Raw genomic sequence first — 25818 nt, forward strand, 5'->3', positions numbered from 1 at the left:
TGGGGGCCACACCCTGTGCAGACAGCTTGGTCCCACGGTACTCAGTCGTCCCCAGGGCAGAACAGCGCCCCGGGGAGGCAGCGTCAAAGAGCGCCCAGCAGAACCCTGCAGCCCCGGCCCCCAATGCAGCCGTGCCCGCCCTACCTGCTGAAGCGCCCAACGCCGTCCACCACCAGCCGCATCCGCCTCCTCTCCTGGGCTCCCGCCGTCAGGTACCGCACCCCGAGCAGCAGGGGTGCCCCCAGGGCCGCAGCCAACAGCGCCTTCCTCCACAGGGGCTGGGGCCTCGGGGGCCTGCAGGGACACGGGCGCGCGGCCCAGTCACCCGGGCAGCTCCGCCCTGGCCAAGGCCGCAGGCGCTGCAGCTGCACTAGGACCTCAGCAGGCGGCACCGACTTCGGGTGCTTGACCTGCAGGCCCAGGTCACCCCACTGAGGCCCCCCAACGCCCAGACCCCATGTGGGCTCCATCCTGCCTCTGTCCACCCAGGCCTTGGACCCTCCAGCCCCCATCCTCGCTGCCCCCTGGTCTCCAACAGGCGTGTCCCCCAGCCACTCTTAGCCCACAGCCCCTACCAGGTCCCAGACCAGGGCCCTGGCGGTGGGGGGCCGGCACAGCCTGTCGTGGGAAGGCACGCAGAGAAGGTCCAGCCTTATGGCCCCCAATGGAGAACACCCTGTATGGTGAGGGGCACGTGCCAGAGGGTCCCTGTAGCAAGCTCCCCACCTTGCCAGCGGGGCTGCGAGGTTCCTCCTGAAGAAGGTGGCAGGGGACGGCCAGGGCTTGGGCCTGCCCCGCAGCAGGGCCGAGTGAAAGTGGCAGAGCTGTGCCTGCAAAGAGCAGAGGGCACATGGCTGGCGGCAGGAATCCCCCCTGCCCCCCATCACTGCAGAGCGTCAGTGCTTCCTGGGCCCATGCGTCTGACTCAGGAGCAGCAATGCGGGCAAGGGCCAAGTGTCACGTGAGGTAAGCAAGGCCGCATCTGCACCAGGAGGCCGCCCCCCACAGGCCCTGCCCCGAGCTCCCTGCAGGGTCCTGGGCGCCCTCACTGCCTATTTCCCATCTGAGACCAGCAGCTTCCCAGGGAAGGGTCAGGATCATAAAGGAGGCAGGGCCCCAGGGGCTGGCGCTGGGCAAGTAAACAGACACAAGAACTTGTGTCTCTGAGACCCCACGGCGAGACTTGGGGTAGGGGGCTGGGGAGGTACAGCCAGGGGCAGGCAGAGAAGTCAAGGCCCCACAAGCTGCCCTGGCTGAGGGGCACGGAAGAAACCACGCCACGCTCACAGGCAGCCTCAGTCTCCCGATCTTACTGGAGTAAGACCTGAAGGGCTCTCAGCCTCAGGTTCCCCAACTGTAAACAGTCTCAGTTTGGGGGACAAAAAAAGATTTTGCAAACTAAATCATAGCCCACAGCACAGATGTTAACATTATTATGAAATCTGAGCCAAACAAGGAACTGACTTTCCAATCACTTTCTGGCCAAAGCACACAGCCCTGAAGACAATTTCAAGGATACAAAACATCACAAAAGTCAAAGGAAAAGGTCCATGACCTACCGTCCTCAGAGGAGACCAGGGCCTGACAGAGAGCTCTGCTCCCCAGGGCCACCCGCAGTGAGTGCAGATCCTCAAGGAAAACCCCGAAGGGGCCACAGAGGCAGCCTCGGGCAGACGGGCAGTGAGGGCCAGCCGCCACAGACAGTGCCCACCCTTTCCTATCCCCCACCCCCAGCCCGCTGACAGCACGAGCCTGTCTCCTCCCCAGCAGCGCCCTCTGCGCCGTGTCCGCTGGAGACACACTGGCTACAGGCTCCCCTGGGCCCCCTCACCACTGCCGTCCTGCAGCAGGAGGGGCGTGCCCCCGTGTGCTGCGCTGGCCCAGCCATGAGGCCTGGTCCTGGGACCCTGGAGCTGCAGCCAGGTGGGGTGTCCCAAGGGACCGCAGGGGATTCATGCAGGAAGGCCGCAGGAGCAGGCAAGGCCAGATGCCCAGCAAGACCGGCTGCAGCACAAGGCAGAGCTGGGCCTCTGGGGCGATCAGGGAGGCGGCATGAGGAGCCAGCACGAGGGCTGAGGCCGGTGCCTGAGTCGAGAGGCCGCCATTCCCCTCATACCAGCGGTCTGATGCGGCTTGGTCTTCTCAGAGAGACCACAAACCCACAGAAAAAGCAATGACAGCAGCTGGCAGCCCTGGGGCTTCTGGTTCGTTATCTGTGACCTGGAGGATTCCTGAGCGTGGGGTACTCTTTACACAGCAATCTGGCCTCTCCAAAACCTGTTCAGATCCATGCGTTGACAACTACTGGCACCCAGTACAAGCACTTGTCAATTCTCTCTCCTTCTTGTACATGTTGCCTAGTTTTCACTAGAAGTAACAAAAAAGAGTCGCAAGAAAAAACCTGGGAGGACTTGCACCAAATGCAAAGCATGAAGCCTGACTGAACCTCAGTCTGGAAGAAAACACCTATGAGACACTCGTGGGACCACAGACAGCAGACCACAGTCAGGATTTTGAGGTGAGATGGTTCCGATGGTCACATCAGAGGATACCCTCCTCCTTTAGGGGTGCACAATGAAGTGTCAAGATTATGCGTCAAGAAGTCTGTGACTTTCAAAATGGGTATGGTTTCAAACAGACACAGATCAGCTGGAGCCAGATGTTAACACTGGGTAGACCCAGGCGGTAGCTCCTGGGTAAGTAACTCTCAGGGACTCTACGCTTGACGGTTTTCGCAGTCAGGAGTAGCACATCTGCCGCACTCTCCAGCCCGACCGGGAAGGCGAAGCAGCTGAGTGGGTCCAGGCAGACCTGGCACTCCCCGGAGACGCTGAGTGGTCACGACCCGGGGCAGAGGCGCTCCCGGCATCGAGGGGACCACTCGCCACTAGCCACTGGATGGGCTCCCCAGAGCCTCAGGCTGAGCCCAGGGCGGAGTCTGGAGCCACACAGCCGGGGCTGGAATCTGGGCTGAAGAACCTGCCAGCCATGCTGTTTCAAGTTCCTTCCCTCTGTGCCTCAGTTTCCCTGTCTGCGGGGTGGGGACCACTGCACTGCTGCAGTGCAGGTGAGTGAACTGACATCTGGAAAGCCCTTGGGCAGTGCCCAGTGTGGGAGCAGGTGAAGCACTGCCAAGGCCAGCCTGTGGTCAAGGAGTGGGCAGGCCCTTCCAGGCGCTCCTCGCTGTGCCAAACTGCCCGCTGGTCCCCAGTGCCCCCCTGGGCACCCTCCTCCCAGCAACCCTGCCCTCCCAGCTCCACAGGCCACCCCACCTAACACAAACAAGGACTTATTTGCTGGGTTGAACTAAGCTGAGAAAACAGACTACAGATCTTCTTTGATTTACCATGGGGTTAGGGTTAAATCCATTAGTTGAGAATTTCAGAAGTCGAAAATGCATTTAATACACTGAACCTACCGAAGTTTAGCCTGGTCTTCCTGAAACTTGCTCAGAACACTCACAAGTGGGCAAAACCATCTAGCACGAAGCCTGCTTTGCACCGAAGCATGGACCAGCTTCTGCAGCTGACTGCACACGGCGCCGACAGTGGACACAGGACGTGGTCAGGGCGCCCGAGTGCAGCCTGGTGACTGCAGGCTGACGGGGCGCTGCTGCAGCCGCCGCCCAACCTCAAAGAGAGCATCCACTTCCAGCCGCTGGTCCAGAAAAAGGTCAAACTCAAAGCTGGAAGTACTTTCTACTGAATGTGTACCACTTCCGCACCACCAGGAGTCAGGGATTAACAGGTAGAAAGTGTGGAGCAGATTACACACACTGATAAGGAAACCCTCAGCTCTGGAATGGATGGGCCACTGCCAAGTCCCAATGGGGATGCCCCCAAGACAGCGAAGGAAAACAGGCAAAGCTGACAGGTAACGAATACCCCGAGATGTTACTGTTCAGAGGGAAGAAAAGGGCAGATCCACAAGTTATTCTCGCCAGCATGCCAACGGCCTGCAGATCCAAGGCTGCCGGCGCCAAGGCTGAGGTGAGGCCCGAAGGGGCTGCCACACCAAAGGGCAGGCACGGCGGCTCCAAGACCACGGCTGAGCCCAGGGTCACACCTCCTCCGCCAGGGACCCTGCACACGTGCTCCGGGTGTGTTTCAGGGGCGGCAGGAGACTGTGGGTGAGGAGGGTGCCCTGAGAGGGCATTGCCATCAAGGCCCCCACCTGGGGAAGGCCCAGAGTCCATCAGGGAGACTCAGCAGGGCACATGGCGAGGACACTGCCAGAGGAGAAGCATGTGCAGCCCCAGTGGGTCCTCCTCCAGGGGAACGGCACCCCGGGCCGACAGGGGCTGCAGAGCGGGGCAGAGTGCCCATGGGCTGAGCCCTGCACCGCACCACAGGCCTGCCCAGGAGCCTTGCCAACCACACTCTGTGCCTGGGGGTTGGCTCCCTGCTGTGCCCTGCCAAGCTGGAAAGGTGGAAGATGGCAGAAATAAAGCGCCTTGCTCAGGGCCTGGCACCTAACAGGTGCTCAGTAAAAGGCGGGCATTCTGAGGCGGGGCTTATTTCCTCACGTGGCCCACAGCACAGCAGAGATGCCAGAAGCTGGGAAATCGAACCAGTTCCCCAGCCCGCACCCTTCCCATGCCCAAACCAGCCACCGGGTGGAGCACACTGTCCCTGGAGTCATTAGTAGGAGACTACAGTGAGAAAAAGGCAAGTCACCTAACAAGTAAGTTTACATATCATGTTCGTACTAAACACACGGTTCTTTTCACAGAAGGCCAAACCTGAATCACTGACTCTAAAGCTCGGGAACCTGGCTGCTCCCACAGCCTCCTGACCACTGTCCACCACCGGCTGGGGGTCTGGAAGGGAAGCTGAAGACCAGCGTCCACAGCCTCTGGACACATGGCCGATGCCAAGGGGGCACAGCCAGAAAAGTAACGGTCCCTGACCACGGCCCCCAGAGCAGCTTTCTGTCATTTCCTGAGGAATCAGCACCACAGCAGGCGCTCTGGCTGCACTGTCTCATTCCCAGCCCTGACCCCTCACTCGATCGCCCGGGGCGACCTTCCCTCTGGCAGACCCCGCACAGCCGCGAGGAGCCTGCCCAGGCCTGCTCTCCAAGCTGCCGTTCTGCCTGAAGCCTGCCCGCATTCACCAGGGTCTCTTGTCCCCCCACTCCACCCCACCCCACTGTCCTTATCACAGGAGCACAGGTTAGCCTGCAGGCTTTCTCCCCATCAGGCTGGGCAGGGCCATCTCTTAATCATCTCCAAGATACAGCAGAAATTCTTTATCACAAACACTTGCTGACCTGAGATAAACGGCGGCTAAGTGGAGAAAAATCCAGGACCCCACATGGCCCAGGCCATGCTGCTGAGCAACAGGTGGAAGGCCACGGTCAGGAGAGAGCGAGCAGCAGCTCCCCGGGAGAATGAGGCCTCTGCTGACAACACCAGAGCCCCCACGGGGCCCTGCTGGCTCATGCCAGCTGGATGCCGGTGACTCCCCAAATATCCCCACCACCCAGGAGACACCGGAGGGTAACGGAGCTATGAATGCGGCAGAGCCAGCAGCCAGTACTCCCAGAAACCAGTCCAGGGCAATATCCACACATCACATGTAACCCGTACCACACCCAGAGCGGCAGCAAACAGGTGCAGAGAGGGCGCCTCCTCAGCAGCATGAACACACACGCAGCCTTCCTGGGGTGGTCCTCTCACTCCCGAAGCCTCCCACTTTGGGACAAGATGAGAGGGGTCTTTTCTCAGCCCAGGTGCACCATGCTCATCTGGAACTCAGCTAACAATCTATACAGCAGTGTCACTCAGACAGACACTACAGAGCTCACAAACTCAGTGTGTACATCAACACAAAGCCACGAGCACCTGCACTCATGTTTTAGGCACAAGCTGAGCTGTTGGATTTTCTAACACCCTGTAGATGAGACACAGCAGATTTGAAGTCACTGCAGATAAGCCAGGCCCCAAGAGAAAGAAGCAACTGCTGAATCTCACGAGACCTGAAACTACAAAGAGGTGACAAGAATATGGGCGGTGTAAGGGCAGGTCAACAGCTCTGCGCACATAGCTGGAGAGTAAGCCAAGCACTGAGCCCGAACTGTTCTTAAGGTCAGGAAGAGAAACTGGGCGTCTGGGCCCAGGAAAGGGAATGGAGATGACCTTGAACACCGTGTCCTTTGCCTTTCTAGGGTCTCTGACCCTCTCAGCGCCAGTCTGGACTCAGAAGCCCCTACTGGGCCGTGCTCTACTTACTGGTCATGAGCATCTCCTGCTCAAGGGCCAAAGCCAGCCTGCCACTCCCGAGGGCTGCGTAGAGGACTCAGTGACCTGAATGAGTGAAGCAGCTTTATAAACTATAAAAGACCAACTCACTGTCTCTACCTGATTCTCAGACTAACACTGCTTCATCATCTCACCCACAAAACACCCCTGTGTAATGGAGCCACTCTACAAGCCACAGAAGCTAATGAACATTCATTTGTATTGACACCTAAATCCACAGGCTAGGCTTATTAGAAAACTACCAGGTCTACAGAAAATTCCATGTTGAAAATGATAATAAGCCCCACTCAGTCTCCTCACCTCTAAACCAACCACAAGAAAAGGGCTAGGTTTTTGGGGAGTGGCTAAGGCATAGGTCAACAACTATGACACCCTGTTTGAAAGGTGTGGAGATGCAATAAAACGGGAGGTCCCACGCGGGGTGGAGGGGTGGGAGAGACTGGAAAGGCAGGTGCCATGTTCAGGACCAAAAGAAGCTGAGTTAGGAGGGCAGCTCAGGGCCAGGCAGAAACCTAGGAAGGCCTGAGAGGAGGGGTGACCCCGAGACAGAGCCGGGCCGCAGCAGCTGTCAGCCCACCTGCCGCCCCCGCAAGTCCTGTCTCCCCAGAGTCGGGGGGCAGCAGTCAGCCCGGGATGACCCGGGCTGGGCTGGTGACAAGGAGAAAAGGGTGCCCAAGGGAGCAGGTGAAGAAAAGGCGGGGGGTCCGCTCTGTGATTCGGTCAGAGCCTGCAGCGGCGAGGGGTCTGAGGCAGATACGGGGCAGGCGGAGGCGATGGGCGCCAGGCAGTCGCCTCGGGAAAGGGCGTCTCCCTGGGGAGGGTCGTCCGTAAAGGACGAGAGGGTCGTCCCTCGCGGGGAAGGAGGCTTGGAGAGTCGCCTCTGAGACAAGACTCCCGCACCAAGAAGCAGCCTCGGAGAAGCGGAGCTGCGGCATGCGGCAGGGAAGGCCCGACGTCTCCCCCACGGAGCCTGGGGGCTGAAGCAGGGACCCGAGGACAGGCTGCCTGAGGGCTGTGACGGGCTCCGGCCAGCCGGGAGGATCCCTGGGGAGCGAGTCTTGGGCCCTGCGGGTCCCGGCCCGGCGGCCCGAGCCGCGGCAGGGGCGCGAGCGCGCGGGGTCTCACAGGTCTCCACATTTTCGGTCCGCAGCTCAGCTCCCGCTCTCCACACTCGCCACACCCGCCGCCGGCCCAGCAGGCCCTGCGGGAGGGGCGCAGTGCGCACGCTCATGCCGTCCGAAGGGCGGGCGGGGACTACAGGCCACGCCCCCGAGTAGTCCCGGGGCCGCAGTGGAGCAGCGCCCCCTGGCGGCTCCCGGCCCACTAGCTTTAGGGCCAGTACCTGCGCTCCGTCAACGCACGCGGTCAGGCACCACTCAGCTCAGTTCAGTCGCTCAGTCGTGTGCGTCTTTGCGACCACATGGACTGCAGCACGCCAGGCTTCCCTGTCTATCTCCAACTCCAAGAGCTCGCTCAAACTCACGTCCATCGAGTCGGTGATGCCATCAACCATCTCCTCTGTCGTCCCCAGACCCTGCTGCTGGGGTCTTTTCCGACCCCCAGTAGAAGCTGAGGCTTGGGGAGGTCAGGTCACCTGTTCCCCCAGGAGTTCACAGCAAGGGCAGAAGCTGGGAGGGAGAACAGACCCCACTAGGGAGTCAGCGTGGACAGCTGGAGTTGAACCCAGGGTGGGGACCTCCAAGCGATGGTTTAGGGAGACTAATTGCTCAAGCCTCGCTTTTCTTGCTGCAATATGAGGTCCTGGCTCTCAAGTTAAGGATGCTAAGATACCACGCAGGCCACCTTAAGTTTGCTGTCAGTTCAGTTCAGTTCAGTCGCTCAGTCGTGTCCGACTCTTTGCGACCCTATGAATCGCAGCACGCCAGGCCTCCCTGTTCGTCACCATCTCCCGGAGTTCACTCAGACTCACGTCCATCGAGTCCGTGATGCCTAGAAGTTATTATAAAACTCTCAGATTGGACTTTCAAAGGCCTCCATTATTTGTTATCCCAGGTGAGAAACATAATGTATATTTTACGAGCGAATTTCTGTTTGTGAGCCTGCTAGGAAGAGGCCTTCCTGACTGCCTATAAGGCATGGAGTGCGAAACCCTGGGAATGTTCTGTAAGCATTCGCTCCAGAAGGTCGACCCACGTTCCCTAGAAGTGACTCACGCCTGTTAATGAACCACCTTCTTGGTGTGGCCATTTACAAGGCCACTTGCACACAGCAAATTTCTCCAATTCTGTCTTGGTGAAAAGGAAGATAGACTCTAACTGAACTTGGGCATACATATCTATGTTGCTGCGAAGAGTAAGACTCAGTAAAAGTCTCAGTGTCAGAATCAGGGAGGTGAGTTGGTGAGAAGCAAGTGTTATGTATCGATTGATTCCATTTTTTGGCTGACTTGGGTCTTCATTGCAGCTGGAGGGTTTCCATTGCCCTGTGGCATGTGGGATCGGAGTTCCCCAGCCAGGGACTGAACCTGCTGCGCCCCTTGCTTGGAAGCACAGTGTTAACTACTGGACCATCAGGGAAGGCTCTGCTAGCATAACTTTGTAGTAAGTTTTGTAATTGGGAAGTGTGAGAGATTCCTGGATTCCTGCAACTTTATTCTTTTTTTTTTTAGCGCTTTTAAAATGTTATTGCATCTATATATATTTATGAAATATATGACTACATATTTTTACATTATCTTGTAAATCCCGACCAAGGGATCGAGACCCAGTCTCCTACATTGCAGGCATATTCTTTACTATCTGAGCCACCAGGGAAGCCCATATATATATATACATACATACATATATAAATGCTTTTGAAATAAAATGCTTTTTTTCCTTCTAGTTTTATTGAGATGTAACTGATGCTGCACTGTGTAAGTTTAAGGTGTGCAGCATGATTAGACTCACATCCATCATGAAATGGTCACTACAATACATTCACTGAACATCTTGTATAAACACAAAATAAAAGATAAACAAATTTTTTCCTTATGTTGTGGTCTCTTAGGATTTACTCTGACAAACTTTCATATGTAACATTCAGCAGTTAATTAATCATGCTGTACATTACATCCCTAGTATTAATACTTACCTGTTTTTGGCTGTGCCACTTGGCATACATGCATGTTAAGTCACTTCACTTGTGTCTAACTCTTTGCGACCCTATGGACTATAGCCCACCAAGCTCCTCTGTTGATGGGATTCTCCAGGCAAGAATGCTGGAGTGGGTTGCCATGACCTTCTCCAGGGGATCCTCCTGACTCAGGGATCAAACCCATGTCTCTTAGATCTCCTGCATTGGCAGGAGGGTTCTTAACCAGTAGTGCCACCTGGGAAGCCTGCCGCTGGGCATGAAAGATCTTAATTCAGGATCGAACCCATACCCCCTGCAGTCAAGCATGGTGCCCTGACCACTGGACTGCCAGGGAAGTCCCCCTAGTACTTGTCTTATAACTGGAAATTTGTACCTTTTACCCATCTTAATTCAATTCTGCCTCCCCCCACCCCTTGCTTCTGGTAACCACAAATCAGATCTCTTTTTCTATGAGTTTATTCTTGATGTATAACTGACCTACAACACCAGTAGTTCCAGGTGAACAATGTAGTGATTCAATATTTCTGTACATTATAAAATGATCCCCAGGGTAAGTCTAGTTACCATCTGTCACTGCACATTATATTATTGACTATATTCCCCACTGCACATTTCATACCTGTTGACTCACATCCCACATACCTCGCCCCTCTGGCAACTACCTGTTCTCTGCATCTATGAGTCTCTTCTCATATGTTTGTTCACTTGTTATGCTTTTTATTCCACTTATAAGTGAAATCATACAGAATTTGTCTTTCACTGTCTTACTCCACTCAGCAAAATGCCCTCTAAGTCCATCCATGTTGTCAAAATGGCAAGATTCCATTCTGTTCTATGGCTAATCGTGCTCAACTGCTCAGCTGTGCCCAACTCCTGTGACCCCCATGGATTGTAGCCGGCCAAGCTCCTCTGTCCATGGGATTTTCCATGCAAAAATACTGGAGTGGAAAAAAAAAAAAAAGAATACTGGAGTGGGTTGGCATTTCCTACTCCAGAGGATCTTCCCAACCCAGGAATCAAACCTGCGTCTCGTATCAGTAGGTGGGTTCTTTACCACTCTGCTACCAGGGAAGCTGAAGGACAGGGTTCTGTGGCTAATACTCCATTGTGTGTGTGTATATATATATATAATATACGTGGCACATCTTCTTTATCCACTTATCTGTCAATCGGCAATTAGATTGTTTCTATATCTTGGCTATCATAAATAATGCTGCAATTAACATAGGGACTCATGTATGTTTTCTAATGAGTGTTTCTTCAGATAAATACTCAGAAGTGAAATTGATAGATCATATAGTAACTCTATTTTTAACTTTTTGAGGAAACTCCATCCTGTTGTCCACAGTGGCTGCACCAGTTTACATCAACACCAACAGCATACAAGGGTTCACTTTTCTACACACCCTCTCCAACACTTATTTGTTGTCTTGTTGATAATGACCATTCTGATGAGTGTGAGGTTAGATCTCATTGTGGCTTTGATTTTTCTCATGACTGATGATGCTGAGCATCTTTTCATGTGCCTGCTCTCCATATGTATGTCTTCTTTTGTCTACTTTGGTCTTCTGCCCATTTTTAAACTGCTTTGTTTGTTTTACTGAGGTTGCATCATGAGTTCTTTGAATGTTTTGGATATTAATCTCTTGTTGGATGTAACCATTGCTAATATCTTTGTCCATTCAGTAGGCTGCTTTTTCATTTTGTTGATAGTTTCATTTACTGTACAAACACTTTTTAGGTTGATGTAGTCTCATTTGTTTATTTTTACTTTTGTTTCTCTTGCTTGAGGAGACATATTCAAAAAAATTGCCAAGGCCGATGACAATGTTTTCTTCTAAGAGATTAATGGTTTCAGATCTTACATTAAGTCTTTAATCCATTTTTGGTTTATTTTGTATCTGGAATGGGAAAGTACTCCAGTTTGAGTTTTAATATTTGTAGTGTCCAGTCTTCCCAACACCATGTATTGAAGAGGTTTGTCTTTTCCCCTTTGTATATTCTCCTGCATTGGCTGGCAGATTCTTTACCACTATTGCAACCTAGGAAGCCCCTCCCCCCACCTCCTTTGACTATTCTTGTTTCTTTTTCTTGTAGATTAATTGATCCTAAGTGTGCAGGTTTATTTCTGGGCTCTCTGTTTCACTGACCTATATGTCTATCTTGATTACTGTAGTTTTGTAGCCAACTATATTCTTTTAAAGATTGTTTTGGGGAATTCCCTGGCGGTCCAGTGGTTAAAACTCAGCACTTTTATTGCCAAAGATCCAGGTTCAATCTCTGGTCAGGGAACTAAGACCCTGCAAGCCATGTGGCATGGTACACACACAAAAAGGATTGTTTTGGCTATTCTGTGTCTCCTGCATTTTGTTTTGTTATGAATATTAGGATTAGGGTTGTTTTTTTTTTTTTTTTTCTTCAAAAAAAGCCAGATGGGATTTTGATAGGAATTACTTGAATCTGTAGATCAGTATTGCCAAGTTAACAACAGAAGTCTTCTGATCTATGAATATTTACTCACATTTTTCATTGCTGTCAACATTTTGTAGTTTTCCATGTAGAAGTTTAGCATTTCCTTTGTTAAATTCATTTCGAGGTACCTATTTTTTTGATGCTACTGTAAAAAAATGTTCCTTAATTTCACTTTCATGTCATCGGCTGAACATGTATAAAGATACAACTGATTTCTGTATATTGATGTTGTATTCTGCAAATTTTGGTTGAATTTGTTTTGGGTCCTAACAAGTTCTTTGTGGACTCCTTATGATTTTGTATACATAGAACCATGTCATCTGAGGAAAGTTTTACTTCTTTTCCCATCTGGATGCCTTTTCTTTCTTTTTCCTGTGTAACCACCATTGCCAGGACCTGCAGTGCAATGTTGAATAGAGACAGAGAGCAAACACCTTCATCTGGGGATCTGCCTGCTTCTCCTCTGGACGTCTGAGCGCCCTGGCCTTTGCATCTCTTCACATCCCTCTGACCTAAGTCTGTGTGGGGTGGGGTGGGCGCTTGGTGGGGAGGGACATGGGTAGCAGGACGCCTGTGAGGGGTCAGGTAGGGGCTGTCTTGCAATCTGCTTTCTAACAAGCTCCGTTCTCCTGCCACACTTGCAAAAGGAGAGGAAACATGAAAACAGAAACCTCCTCCAGGGCTTTGTCTGGATAGTCCAGCTGAAGAAGGTCCTGCCTCCTTCTTCCCTGCCTGGCCTGGCTTGAGGTGTTCTGAGAGGGTCCGATCTCCAGGAAACTCTCCTTTCCAGTGTGGAAGTGGTCAGCGAAGCATCCTGCTCAAGAGCTGGTGGAGGAGCCTAGGAAAGCCTAGGGCTCTTGATATGGGGAGTACGAGAGAGTCTGCAGGGCGTGACTGATCCTCCCCCAGGCACGGAAAGGTCAGCCAGTGCTGGGTGTGCGAACTTCGGGATGGTCCCAGATGCTTCAGAGATGAGAGAGGACCTCACATCTCTCGCAGCTGTGACAGATAGAAGCCAACTCAACTAAAATAAGCACAAAATTGTGGGCTGACATAACTTGTAAGTCCAAGGGGTTTAGCTTCAGGTACAGCTGGATCCAGGCAACTGCAGGATGATGTCAGGGTCTGGCTTTCTCCACCCCTTGCTCTGTTCCCTCTGAGGTGTCTTCACCATCTGGTGTGCACCAAGTAGTCTGGGTAGTTTTTACAACTCTTGGAACAACTGACATGCCCAGTACCAATCTACTGGGTCCTCATTTGCTCCACAGGGCCACCTCTCCTCCCCCATTTCAATTGGTGTGGACACCACGGCTGGATCAGCTGGGTCACCCACCCAGCCACAGGGTGTGGGCCAGAGAAGTCTGTGATTAATAACCCACTAGAACTACAGTTGCCTCTGAGACCCCTGGAAAGTGCAGTGGACAGACTGTCTGGGATCTCCTTCAAAGTCTGAGACACCCTTTGGGCAGGGCTGGGAGGCTGAGTGGCTGGCCACATGCCATCCAGCTGGAGGCATGGTGCCCGCGTGCAGTCCTGGGGGACACTCTGCTCTGAGGGGCTGGCATGGTGGGCTGCCCCGCTTCTGGGCCTCATCCCTAGGCGGCTGAGAGCAGGAAGGGTGTGCCAAGCGAGTGACTCTCCAGGATTTGGCCCTGCAGCCTTTCCTCCCCTTGTCATCTGGGCCCCAACTTGTTTGCTTCAGAGACGCTGGCCGGAATGTCCTGGAGACTTCAAAGGGCGGTAGCTTCCTCAAACCCCCTCCAGTTCCCCTGCCCCCACCCCCACCCCCACCCCGCCCGCTTCCTCGGGAGATCATGCACGTTCCATGCAGCCTGGCACACCTGGCAGACACACAGGCAGGTAGAGGCTCCCTGGACTCCCAACGCGAGGGGAGAGGGGCAGGAAGGAACTGGGAGCCATCCCAGGGTGGGCAAGGGAGGGACAAGGGCAGTGTCAGGGGGTGTGGGGAGAGATACACCACCCACTTCATGCCCTCAGCCTCTGCTCGCTGCAACCAAAGGCAATGTCCCTAACTCACAGCTGCCTGTCACCTTGCTTCCCAAATGCAAGAGGCAAGTCAAGCTGCTGCTGCCCACTCCCCAGTCCCGTCAGGTCAGGTGTGCCGGTGGTTAGCACCACTAGGGCCCGTCTTCAGGGCTGGGCTGTCTGAGCCCCGTGGGAGCGTGGCCCAGCTGAATGCTTGTTGGAGGGTCGAGGCCTGGAAATCCTTCCCTCCCACCAGGAAGTTCCTCCTGCTCAGCTGGTCCGGCCAAGGCCGGGGCGGAAGGCCTTGAGAAGCCCACGTGCTCCCCGAGTCAAGGACAGCTGGCCTCTGAAGTTAAGAAAGGGCATCCGGAGGGGGCTGGATGGCAAGGCAGGCACCACTGCCCCGAGTCCACACCCTGGGCCTCAGGGCCCCCTGTGAAAGGAGGTGCCTGGTCTGTGAGAACAGTGTCTCCATACCAGGCCAGTCCCACTGGACCACAGCTCAGTGCCCCGCTGGGAGCCTGTCCTCCACAGGCCTCTCTCTGCTCCCCACCTGCCCAGGAGGCACAGAGGAGACAGCGGAAGCCCAGGCCCAGCCCCGCCTCCCAGCCTCTCCCGGCTTGGGGCTCTCTGTAGGCTGCGGCAGCCCTGAGTGGGGGAGCCTGCAAGTCCAGGACAGCCTGGCTCCCTACAGACACCAACAAGCAGAGGTCTGGACCACCGTCGTGTGTGGGTTGTGCAAGGCCATCTGCCAGCAGCTCAGAGAGAAGGCAGCCGCGGTCACGTCCACCTGAGTAACAGCTTGGGGCTTGGCAGCTTTGATCACAGGAGCTAAAAACAGGACGGGTGGCTTGAGGGAGGGGGTCACATCCTTGGGCAGAGGGATCCCGAGACTGGCTAGACCCTCACACCCCAGTCTTCTGATTCCCGCTCACAGAGCCCTTTCCAAGCAGGGACCGGGCAACAAGCCCCTGGTGTAAATGCCCCCCCAGGATCCTCCATAAAGTAGCAGGGAAACGCTGCCACACCTGGGCCACAGACCCAGCAACCAGCAGGCAGCCCACGTGACTGGGCCCTTGTGCCTGGCTGGCCTGGCCCAGCACACCACCTCTGGCTGCTGTGATCTGTGTGGGTCCTTAGCCCAGACCCCAGGCCCCGGGAGCAGGCCTTCTCTGTCCCTCTGGGCACTTCTCTGTGTTCAGAGGACAGCGTTCCACAAACCCGGGATCTCCAGACACTGCCCCAGGGAGCGGCAGCCCCTCCTGAATAGGTCAGACTACGGCTCCAGATCAGAGGAGGTCTATCTGCACAACAGAAGTTGTTCCCAGGATCGACTCCAACTCATGGAATAAAAATGCTTTATTGTACAAATCCCACACAGATCCCGGGCCATGTCCGAGTCCCCAGCTGGGCCCTGGCTCTGAGCCTGCTGTGTCCCCCACCTGCCTGCAGTGCCAGGTTCGCCTGTGGAGTGTGCAACTGTCTGTGAGCAGGCCGCACGTGAGGCGGGCCTCCCCAGGCAGTGGGCAGGCAGTCTCTGTGGCAGCCGCACCCTGAATACAGGTCAGGGGAGCAGAGTATCCCCCAACATGAGGCTTAGGGGCCACAGGGGTCCACGCAGTCCTTCCCGCTGCGGAATACTTGGTAGATGCTGGTGGGAGGGAACATGGCCACAGCACCAAGCAGGGAGCCCACCTGGATGGCCACGCCAGCGGCCAGCAACGCCGGCTGGCCCCCACCATGCAGGAGCGAGCTGGCAGCCACCTTCACGTACGAAAACACACCCAGACACAGAATCCACGACACCACCTGGGAGGGTAAACACAGTAGCAGGCTGAGTGGAGATGCCCTGCTTTAAGGCAAACCCCTCCTGATGGCCACCCTTTTTGTTGCCCTGTCCCCAGACTACTCACCACAAGGACCACCCCTGCGGAGGTGCCCACCAGGGGTGGGCAGGGGCTCAGGACTGCCAGTGCCATCAGGTAGGCCCCAAAGAGCATGCCCAGCAGAGAAAGACTGCCCAGCCCTGCCAGGGACCTGCCAAGGGTGAGTCAAAATTCAGAGCTGGCTGTGCCTGGCCCAGGGCCTCACCCCTAAATCCCACCCCGAGGGGCCTGGGCTCCCTGTGTACCTGCACAGAACACCCATGGCTAGAAAGCAGGCGAGTGGGTTGGCAGCACTGCCCAGCACCACAGCCAAGTGGTAGGCGAGGCGCCCGTAAGGCAAGCAGGAGTAGCTCTGTACAGCGGGCAGCACGCCGTTGGTCAGAGCATTGGTGACAGCCAGGAGGCCCAGCAGGAAGGCACCGTGGGTGGAGAGTAGCCTGGGGACCACAGGTTCCGGGCTGGGGGTGGCATCTGCCGCGGGGCTGGGGGGTTCCTGCAGGGGCGAGGCCTCTTCCTCTTCCTCCTTCTCCACTCCTGGGGTTCCCACCCGCAGGCCAGGCCCTGGGCCGCCCGTGGGTACAGACGGCGGCAATGGCAACAGCAGCAGGAGACCCTGAAAGGCGGCAGCTGAAATGACCAACAGGGTGGACAAGATCCCAAAGAAGGTGCTGGCAGGAAAACGCTCTGGGAAGTAGAGGGGGGGCCCAGGGGTGCCATTGGTGGGGGTTGGTGGGCACTCGAGGCGGCCCACACCCTGCACTAGAGCCAGGACACAGGGCAGCAGAGCGCTGAGGCCTTGGCCCAGAAAGAAAGACCGCAAGAAGGGAGGTGGCAGGCGGCTCAGAAAGGGCAGGAAAGTGACGTTAGAGGCACAGCAGGCCAGCGCCAGCACGAAGGCCAGGGCCAGGAAAGCCACGGAGTGCTCCTGCCCCGCCACTGTGGTCACCTGCCGCCACAGGGGGGCCAGCAGGGCAGTGCCCACCACGCTCAGCGCCTGCACCACCTGGATGGGGACCCGCTCGCCCTTGCCCGGGGCCAGCCGCCTCCACACGGTCACCACCAGGAGACCCAGGTTCCCCAGAGCCACAAGCACACAGAGGTAGGAGGGGAGACTCCAACCTGCAAGGAAAGAAAGGAGGCAGCTGTGTCAGGGGCAGGACACCCAGGGAAGGAGAGCAGCTTCAGCGTCGGCACCCCCCAACCCAGCCCGGCCCCCACTCACCCTCAGGTAGGTTTTTCACTACCACAGGGAGCTCCACCCAGATACCATTGACTGCAGCCCATGAGCCCATGCCAAAGAGGGCTACCAGCAGGTGGGTCAACACCAGACGGCCCAGCGGGGGTGCTGCCATTCAGGCCAAGGCTGGAGCCTCCAGGACAGGGCAAAGGTCACAGCCAGCTCTTCTTTTCCCCACCTAGGTCCAAAGAAGATGCTTCGGCCCTGGGAACTGAAAACCTGGTCTGGCTTGAAGGGAACAGACTCGCATGCAGGATCACGACAGAAAAACACAAAACCGGAGTTAAGGAGAGGACCAGGCAGCCAGAGATATTGAGCGGGGTGCCAGGGGTGGGGTGTGGGAGGTAGGAGGGGCCAAGCAAACCCGGGACACGACACCAGGATACACATACCCCGCGGGCTGGCAGAGTAGCGGGAAGCGCCGGAGCCAGGGCAGAATGAGTAAAAGAGGGAGATGACCTTCGGGTCTGAGTGGCCGAGACCGCCGCCACCACACTCGCACCTATGGACACGGAACAAGAACTCCGGGACAGGGCGCCGCACACTGCTGCGGCTTCTGCGAGCCACGGGAGAGTCGGAGCCGAGTCGGGGCTAGGGGTGTGACCGCGGCGGGCACCGCCCCGCCCTACGTCGGGGAGCCGCGGAGTGCCGACAGGTGCGCCCAGGTCCCGCGCCTCCCGGTCCTGAACCTGCGCGCTGCCAGGTCCGGCGGCGGTCCGTCCAGCCACACTCTGAGGGCGCCGCCTCCGCCCAGGGCCACTACAGTAGAGCTAAGACGCAGCTGAGCCGTAGCGAGAGCCGCAACTCACCCTCCCGGACTAGGCGAAAGCGCTCTCCCGACCGGCCCCAGCGCCGGAAGCCCCGCCCCGGAAGTTAGGTGCAGAGCCCGAGCGAGGGGCTGGCCCGAGGTCCAGGCCCCGCCCTGGTCACGCCCTTCCGCCGCAGGACCCGCCCCTTCCTCTCCCGGGCGGAATCTGGAGCGCGGCGGGCGGTTATGGCTTCAGGGGCTGCAGGGCGGGCCCGCCGGGCCCGGCGCAGAGTCCGGGTCGTGCACCCGGCCGCGGCGCGGACCCTCTCGGCGGAAGACTGGTGGTGGGATCGACTTGCTCCGAGCGGCTCAGGGTACCACCTGCTGCAGTCAGACAGCATGCTGCTGGTGCTGCCGGGCCCGCGGCCCGCCCGCCCCCGCGCGCACAGGCGCGCCGCCCGCAGAGCTCAGCGGCTGCGGTCCCCAGGGTCCCGTGCGGCCGAGGCCAAGCCCAGGACCGCGCCAGCGCCCACGGCGCTGCAGGAGCCCGACCCGGGCTGGGGCTACCGCGTTCCCCTGGAAATCCTGCTGCAAATTTTCGGGTTGCTGGTGGCGGCTGATGGGCCTATACCCTTTCTCGGCAGGTACCCTAGGCCCTTTGCGCGCAGCGCCGTAGCTCAGGCCGACCGAATAGGCACGCAGTGAGGGCCCGAGCGCCCACACACGTGTCCACGGCAGCAGTCTCTCAGGGTCTAGTTGGAAAACCCGGGGCCACACTTTGAACTGACCGCGGCGCTGTGAGAGTTGGGGGGGGCAGGTCCCTCTTAGGAAACCCCACAGCGGCAGCCAATGAGGGCGAGCGTCGGCCACGGAAGGCCCGGCTCCTCACCAAATCCTTTCTCCCAGGGCTGCGCGCGTGTGCCGCCTCTGGAACGAGGCCGCCTCCCAGCCTGCACTCTGGCACACCCTGACCCTGTCTCCCCCGCTGGCTGGCCGCCCCGCCAAGAGTGGGGCCAAGGCTGAGAAAAAGCTCCTTTCTTCCCTGGAGTGGCTTATGCCCAATCGGTGAGGAATTCCATCTTTTTCTTACTCCCTCACATCACTTTTGTGTTGTGTGAAAGCCCCAGGCCCCTTCTGCATCCCTGCACCAGGGGCGGGCGGGGGGTGGGGGGGGGGAGCGGGGAGCAGAATGCTGGCAGAAGGGAAGCAAGGAAACAGCCTGCAGCCCTGCCTCTGCTGTCGGCCCAGGTTCTCGCAGCTCCAGAGGCTGACTCTCATCCACTGGAAGTCCCAGGTACACCCTGTGTTGAAGGTGAGAGCGTGAGGTTGCCCTACACACCAGCCATGACACTCTGGGGTTGCCCAGTACTTCCAGGAAGTGAGTCAGGTACCATGGGGGCCCAGTGGTGCCCCATGAGGATGCCTGCTTGGTTTTCTTTTCCTGGCATCTCCAGGAGGGAGGAGTGAGAAGTGGGAGCACCCAGGTAGGAGCTCATTGCTGAGACAGTGAAGTGGCGTTGGCACCAGCCATTGGTCTCTTTCCCTTCTCCAACTCCCACCTGGCCCTCGGTCTTCCACAGCTGGTTAGCGAGTCCTGTCCTCGGCTCACCTTCCTCAAGCTTTCTGACTGTCATGGTGTGACCCCTGACGCTCTGATCATGCTAGCCAAAGCCTGCCCTCAGCTCCACAGCCTGGACATACAGCACTCAATGGTGAGCCCTATGTCCCCAGGGGCCCCAAGGAAGCCTGGGCTGAGGTGGCAGGTACTCCTGTGCTGGGTCCCTAGGTGGAGTCCACGGCTGTGGTAAGCTTCTTGGAGGAAGCTGGACCCCGAATGCAGAAGCTGTGGCTGACCTACAACTCCCAGACAACAGCCATCTTGGGTGCACTGCTGGTAGGTTGGTGACAGCCAGGAGCAGAGCTGGGTGCCAAGCCAGGGGCTGCCAGATGCCCGACCTTGTGTTCTCCCCACCTCTACAGGGCAGCTGCTGCCCACAGCTCCAGGTCCTGGAGGTGAGCACTGGCCTCAACCACAACATCACTCCCCTCCAGCTGCCTGTAGAGGCCCTGCAGAAAGGCTGCCCCCAGCTGCAGGTACCTGACGCCCCACCTCTTGCACCTGTCACCCCCCTCCCCATCTGCAGCCTGGGCCTCGCTCCCAGGTGCTGCGGCTGTTGAACCTGATGTGGCTGCCCAAGCCTTCCGGGCGAGCGATGACTCCTGGCCCAGGTTTCCCCAGCCTTGAGGAGCTCTGCCTTGCTAGCTCCACCTGTAACTTTGTGAGCAACGAGGTCCTGGGCCGCCTGCTCCACGGATCCCCTCACCTGCGCCTGCTGGATCTGCGCGGCTGTGCTCGGATTACACCTGCTGGCCTGCACGATCTGCCGTGTCAGGGTCAGTGCTTCCCGGGTGGCAGGTGGGCAGGCGGGATGCAGGGATCCTTGCCCACCCAAAGCTCATGCCCACTTCTCTCACCTCCAGAGCTGGAGCAGCTTCACCTGGGCCTGTATGGCATGTCAGACCGGCTGACGCTAGCCAAGGAAGGCAGCCCTCTGCTCACCCAGAAGTGGTGTCACAGTCTGCGGGAACTGGACTTGAGTGGCCAGGGCTTCAGTGAGAAGGACCTGGAGCAGGCCTTAGCTGCCTTTTCAGGCACCCCTGGGGGCTCCCACCTGGCCCTATGCTCCCTCAACCTCAGGGGCACTCGGGTCACACCGGGCACAGTCAGGTTAGCAACCCACTAGTTCCTTGGAGCCAGTATACCTTAGCCTCCATCCTGTGTGGCTTGCCAGTTCCAGGGGTCAGAAAAGGGAGCCCATACTGGCCAAGCCCCTGCTTGGGGTTGTCCTTAGGGACACCCAGGGTACTGAGGGTGGGCCTTGATGGATGTAGGGGGCATAGCCAGCTGTGGTGCAAGGGCAGCGAGGGCTCCCTAGACTGGCCCAGCCCTGCTGGTGCTTAACCTGCCATGGCCTGCCCTGCTCCCACAGCTCTGTGATAAGCAGCTGCCCAGGTCTGCAGTACCTCAACCTGGAGTCCTGCCGCTGCCTTCCCCGGGGCCTCAAGCGGGCCTACAGGGGCCCAGAGGAAGTCCAATGGTGCCTGGAGCAGCTGCTCACCAGCCTCCCCTCCCCCAGCTAGCCAGCTCCAGGCCCCTCTGCCAGCCAGCCCTGCTCTGCCTCTTTTCCCAGTTTTGGATATTTGAGTGTTTTGTTACAATAAAACCCTTTTTGGAACTCGTTGTGTAGTCTTTGGGATCAGAGTGAGGGGACAGGGGTTGTCCCTGAGGGAACTACTTGGGGGTAGCCCCCTGAGTTTGCCTGTTGCTGTGCCTTGCCAGCTCACTCCTGGACTGAGTGCCTGTGCTTGTGTGCCCCATCCTAGGGCACTAAGGTGAGCTGCTTCATAGTATGTGAGGCTGTCTAGGACAGAGCTGGCAATGAAGAGAGGGTGACCACGCCCAGCCATGGGCTCCTTGTGGGCACCTGCCTGCTGATTTCTCTCCAACTTAGGCCTAGGGTGTCTCACTGTTAAGGTATTTCTCTCCAACTTAGGCCTAGGGTGTCTCATTGTTAAGGCTGACCTACCTGAGTCAGGGACTAAAAGGCCGGGATGCGGGGCGGGGACTGGAATCCGACTGGGGTGGGGGCGGGGCCGAATCGAGGGGCCAGGCCAGAGATGTGGCCGGATTTGGCGCTGGAATCGCAGGCTGGACCCGCACGGAGGCGGCCCGGGCCCTACGTGGGGCGGGCTGTTCCAGGCCCGAGCCCTGAGGGAGCACAGGCTAGGTGGAAGCCCCCAGGGGTGCCTGAGAAGGCAGCTAAGGTCTGCTCCAGGTCCTCACTGAAGCCCTGGCCACTCAAGTCCAGTTCCCGCAGACTGTGACACCACTTCTGGGTGAGCAGAGGGCTGCCTTCCTTGGCTAGCGTCAGCCGGTCTGACATGCCATACAGGCCCAGGTAAAGCCGCTCCAGCTCTGGAGGTGAGAGGAGTGGGCATGAGCTTTGGGTGGGCAAGGATCCCTGCATCCCGCCTGCCCACCTGCCACCCGGGAAGCACTGACCCTGACATGGCACATTGTGCAGGCTGGCAGGAGTGATCCGAACACGTGATGTGAGCCAGGCTGTATAGGGGGCCTCCAGTGGGGCAGGGGCTAGCCAGGAAGTTCACGCCCACCACAACAGAATGGTCCCTTCTAGAACCCACTGACCAGAGCTTCTAGAACCCGGTGCCGCGCAGCCTAGAACGCCACCTGGTGTCGCTCCCCTGTCTTCTCAGAGCTCCTGCTCCTTCCTGACCGCAGCCCTGGAGGCATTATTCTCCCAGGTATGAGCGTAGCTGTGGGCAGTGGGTAGTGGTAACAGACGAGCCGCCCAGCTGACCATCCGTACCTGACCCAGGCCCCCAAGGGCCGGATCAGCGGACTGCCTACGACCTCTAGCGGTAAGCCCTTCCAGCTCTGGGCCCAAGGACTCTTCTGCACCGAGCGCAGCCTCGCCAGGCGCCTCAAGAGTAACAGTTTCTACCCGTTCATGCAGCAGCAGCCCAACGGTGCGCGCGGACCGAAGTTAGGGACCGGGACTCCGAGGCTCATGCGGGGAACGCAGGGCAGGGACCGGAATCAGAGCAGGGAGGGGCGGGGAGGGGCAGGGCCAGAGGGCGAGGCGGGGCTGACTCGAGGGGCGTGCCCAGAGGGCGGGGCGGGGTCAAAGCGGGGGCGGGGCATTGGAGCCCCCGACCCAGGCCGGGCCTGCTGGGGCCCGATTAGGCGGTGGAACCGCAGGCTGGATCCTATCCGAGGTCCTGGGCCCTACGTGGGGCGGGCTGTTCCGGGCCCGAGCCCTGGCGCTGCCACCTCGGGCAGCAAGCAGGAGCCCGGTGTTCTCACGCGTCCTCGGCGCGCCGCCCCTAGTCTTCGTGCTCGAGTACTACCTGGACACGCTGTGGAAGGGGACGCTGCTCTTCATAGTGTGCATCTTGCTCATCAGCTTCGGTCTCGTGAGCGAGGTCTGGGCTCCCGGGCCCGCCCACACTACCTTCCTACCCCGGGGACCCGGCCCCGCCTCGCCACCGGCCCCCACGGCGGCTCAGGGAGTCCCCGCGGCGCCCGCAGGTGCAGAAGCAGGAGACCTGGGGCTTCCCTGCCTACGGCGTGGGCGTGGGCCTGTGGCTTATGATCTCGTCGCTGCCGCGGCGCCGCCTGGTGCTGAACCACGCGCTTGGCGTGTACCACTTCTCCATCCAGGGCCGCACCGTGTGTCAGGGCCCCATGCACCTGGTCTACGTGCGCCTGGCCCTCAACTCGGACGGTGATGCGAGGGAAGGGCCGCGGACTAGGGCAGGGCGTGCAAGGGACGGGAAGCCACGTGGAGTGGGGAGGGGCGGACACACTCGGGCCCACGCCCCGTCCCTGGAGCCCCGTCCCCGCTCCCCAGAGTCCGGGAGCTGAGCAACTTGCCCCTTACTAGCCTATCGAAGGTGCTTCTTCCAGCTGGTTCTGTGCGGCCACAAGCTGGAGCCGCTAGTGCTGGTGCAGCTGTCGGAGCGCTATGAGGTGCGTCGACAGACGCTCTTCTCTCCCTTCTCGGTCCAAGGGGATGCGGACCACTGTTGAGGCTCTTAAGATGGGGACATTTCGCAGGTGGATGGTGCATACAATGGGTGCCTGGCCCGGGCCCTCAAGCTGGTAGCTGGCAGAGAGGGTGCCAGGGCTGACGGTCAGGGCTGGAGGTGCGGTTTGGCAAAGGGAGGGACTAGCAAGAGCTGACCTGACCGCCACTCGCCACCCGCTCACACAGCAAATGGAATACCTGGGCCGGTACATTGCCCGGAAGCTCAACATTAACTACTTTGACTGCCTGGCCACGTCGTACCGGCACGTGGTCCGCCACTGGCCGCTGGGGAGCACCTTCAGCCCAGGCATCGTGCTGCGCAAGACCGGTACCTACGACGAGGGGAACCCTCAGTGGGACCCAGACGTGTGATGCTGCCAGCAGGCACCCACCCTTCTCCCACCTCACGAGGTGTTCTGCCTTCCCCTCCAGTCCCCCGCCTCCACCCCACCACGGGCCTTCTCAATAAAGCGACTTCTTACTTCAAGACGGGGGGTTTTCTTTGTGCGAGTTGGGGCTGCCTCTCCAGGATCTTCCCCTCCTGCCCAGCTCACAGGGCCTCAGAAGGTCTGGCAGGAAGCAACGGGGAGTTTGGGTTGGAAGATGGTAGTAGTGGGACTGAGCCTGACAAGCAGCCAGGCATCTAGGACATGTGTGGGACACACTGCCTTTCACGGTCAGTAGAAGTGCTGACCAATGAGCAGAATCCATGGGTCAGAATCTGATTGGTCCAGTCTGGGCCAGATGCCTTTTCTAGTCCAATCAGAAATGAGACAAGGACACAGCCAAAGGTCAAGCCCTGTGTCTTCTGGTGGACTCTACTCCCCAGAGTTACTGCTGTTGCGCCCTGGGCCAGAGCTCAAGGCCTGCTGGGGGAGAGACCCACGGTACCCCTCGAGCATGCTCCTGCCTGACTTGTGGGGCCCCAGTTCCATATTCTCTGAGCGGCGGGTGTTTTTGCTTCCTGGGTGCTGGAGGCTGCTGTGGGAGCAGAGAAGTCACTTTAGTTGCCTGTCAGGGTTTAGCGTCTGTCTACAATGCAGGAGACCTGGGTTCGATCCCTGGATAGGGAAGATTCCCTGGAGAAGGAAATGGCAATCCACTCCAGTATTACTGCTTGGAAAATTCCATGGACAGAGGAGCCTGGTAGGCTATAGTCCATGGGGTCACAAAGAGTCGGACACGACTGAGCAACTTCACACATTCACATGCTCATGACCTTTGTGCTGGTCTGGTCTTTGTGCTTCATGCCAGCTTAGTGTCCCTGGAACCAGGACCACCTGCATAATTTGCAGGGCCCCATGGAAAATGAAAATGCAGAAGTCCTTGTTAAAAAGTTATCAGTTTCCAGATGGCAGCACTAGAGCATTAAAGCAAGCACTGGCTCCCAGACCTCATGTCACATGCTCGTGACACTGGCCCTGCCTGGAACCCTGGCTCAGCGTTGCTCACCTTTTGGCTGCCAGCATCTGTGCCCATCTCTGGAGTGGAGTCCAGAAGCTAGGTGAATGGCTTTAGGCAATCCCAGGGAGCAATTGTTGTTCATGGCTCAAGGCTAGGAACCCCTACTTCTCAGGAGGGGTTCTACCAGGAGATGGGCTCAAGAGGTTGGGCAGAACCCAGCTGTGGAGGTACTGGGATAGGTTGGGGGTCAGTGCAGCAAGGGAGGTATGGAGTGTGGAATGTGAGCCAGGGGCTCGGCTGCCTGGATGAGTGCCTGTGACCAAGCCAGGCCTGGGATGGCCAGGCTGTCTGTCAGATGTGGACAGGGGCTAGAAAGGCATGCCAGCTGCCTGGGCTCCCGAAGCTTGGGCTCCGCTCAGTCAGTCAGTGAGACTTTAGGGTGGGCTTTGTTTCCACCCAGTGACCCAAAGCCTCTGCCCACTTGGAGCTGATGACCTAAGGGTGACCCAGGTTGAGGCGCCTACTTTTTTGCTGGCAAAGTGGCTGGAGGAGGGTGGCATTCCTTCAGCTAGGGGATCAGAGCTTTGCAAGGATTCAGCATTTGAGCTGATATGAGAAGTTGTGATCATGTGGAGCTCTGGGGGAGAGACTTCTGGGAAAAGGGGGTGTGAGGTGCAATGCAGGCTGGAACTGGACGTGTAGGAGAAGCCATGAGGCTGGGCTGAGGAAGGGGACTGGGGCCTCGGGAAATCACTGGGGAGTTGTAAGCACTGCCATCTGAGGAGGTTGTGGGGAAGGACCAGGAGGCTGCAGGAATTGTGCAGGGAAAGAAGGGCACAGGGGAACGGAGAGGATCATGGGCAGGTCTGAGCCCCATTGAGGCCATAGCAGACAGGATTTGCGGGCGGGCTGGATGCAGGCTGGAAAGGAATCCAGGGTGGGACTTGAGCCGGGCAGGCAGAACAGTGAAGGAAGGACTCACGGGTGGAGGACAAGTGGATACAAACAAGCACCCTGATCTCTGGTGCTTCAAACAGCAGTGATGTACTTGTCATGGTTTTGTGGGCTGGCTGGGCTCAGCTGTGCGGTTCCACTCCATAGGTGTAGCAGCAATT

At 57.9% G+C, this 25818-nt stretch overlaps 4 protein-coding genes across 16 annotated transcripts in view; 2 read left to right on the top strand and 2 right to left on the bottom strand.

Moving 5' to 3' along the window:
• The window catches only part of ADCK5 (aarF domain containing kinase 5), a 13623-nt gene extending 6157 nt beyond the window's left edge, over positions 1-7466 (bottom strand). The window contains exons 1-3 of one of the 3 annotated variants that reach the window (XR_011446634.1): positions 7163-7458; positions 727-830; positions 145-294 (exon numbers count right to left, since the gene is read on the bottom strand). Coding sequence is in view for 2 of the 3 variants with exons in the window: in XM_070292504.1 (XP_070148605.1) it covers positions 145-294; positions 727-830; positions 7163-7399 (491 nt within the window). In the remaining variant the exon portion in view is untranslated. Of the gene's footprint in view, positions 1-144; positions 295-726; positions 831-7162 lie in introns of all 3 variants that reach the window. The other 2 variants (XM_069599630.1, XM_070292504.1) reach the window with 2 other exon arrangements.
• Positions 7467-15157: 7691 nt separating this feature from the next.
• Positions 15158-24026, bottom strand: SLC52A2 (solute carrier family 52 member 2). 8 transcript variants are annotated; one of them, XM_069599737.1, is made up of 8 exons: positions 23782-23968; positions 23498-23631; positions 17332-17441; positions 16925-17117; positions 16706-16821; positions 15948-16315; positions 15730-15853; positions 15158-15625 (listed from the first exon to the last, which is right to left on the bottom strand). In XM_069599737.1, exons 4-8 carry the CDS (start codon positions 17052-17054, stop codon positions 15413-15415), a joined length of 951 nt encoding a protein of 316 aa, XP_069455838.1. In that variant the 5' UTR covers positions 17055-17117; positions 17332-17441; positions 23498-23631; positions 23782-23968; the 3' UTR covers positions 15158-15412. The 8 variants fall into 8 exon arrangements, with proteins under 8 accessions (XP_069455838.1, XP_069455836.1, XP_069455833.1 ...); XM_069599735.1 differs by having other exon boundaries at positions 16649-16821; XM_069599732.1 differs by having other exon boundaries at positions 15948-16821; positions 23782-24026.
• On the top strand, positions 17884-20923 carry FBXL6 (F-box and leucine rich repeat protein 6). Of its 4 annotated transcripts, none has more exons than XM_069599696.1 (9): positions 17884-18331; positions 18594-18752; positions 18936-18999; positions 19268-19399; positions 19474-19581; positions 19668-19781; positions 19850-20081; positions 20169-20415; positions 20678-20923. In XM_069599696.1, the coding sequence occupies exons 1-9, from the start codon at positions 17934-17936 to the stop codon at positions 20826-20828; spliced, it is 1605 nt and encodes a 534-aa protein (XP_069455797.1). In that variant the 5' UTR covers positions 17884-17933; the 3' UTR covers positions 20829-20923. The 4 variants fall into 4 exon arrangements, with proteins under 4 accessions (XP_069455797.1, XP_069455798.1, XP_069455800.1 ...); XM_069599697.1 differs by having other exon boundaries at positions 19668-19700; positions 19832-20081; XM_069599699.1 differs by having other exon boundaries at positions 19668-19700.
• On the top strand, positions 22016-23786 carry TMEM249 (transmembrane protein 249). The gene is made up of 6 exons (XM_069601138.1): positions 22016-22021; positions 22088-22238; positions 22471-22612; positions 22695-22996; positions 23156-23241; positions 23486-23786. The coding sequence occupies exons 1-6, from the start codon at positions 22016-22018 to the stop codon at positions 23669-23671; spliced, it is 873 nt and encodes a 290-aa protein (XP_069457239.1). The 3' UTR covers positions 23672-23786.
• Positions 24027-25818: the final 1792 nt, after the last annotated feature.

Source organism: Ovis canadensis, chromosome 9 (genome assembly GCF_042477335.2).
Source record: "Ovis canadensis isolate MfBH-ARS-UI-01 breed Bighorn chromosome 9, ARS-UI_OviCan_v2, whole genome shotgun sequence".
NCBI lineage: Eukaryota > Metazoa > Chordata > Mammalia > Artiodactyla > Bovidae > Ovis > Ovis canadensis.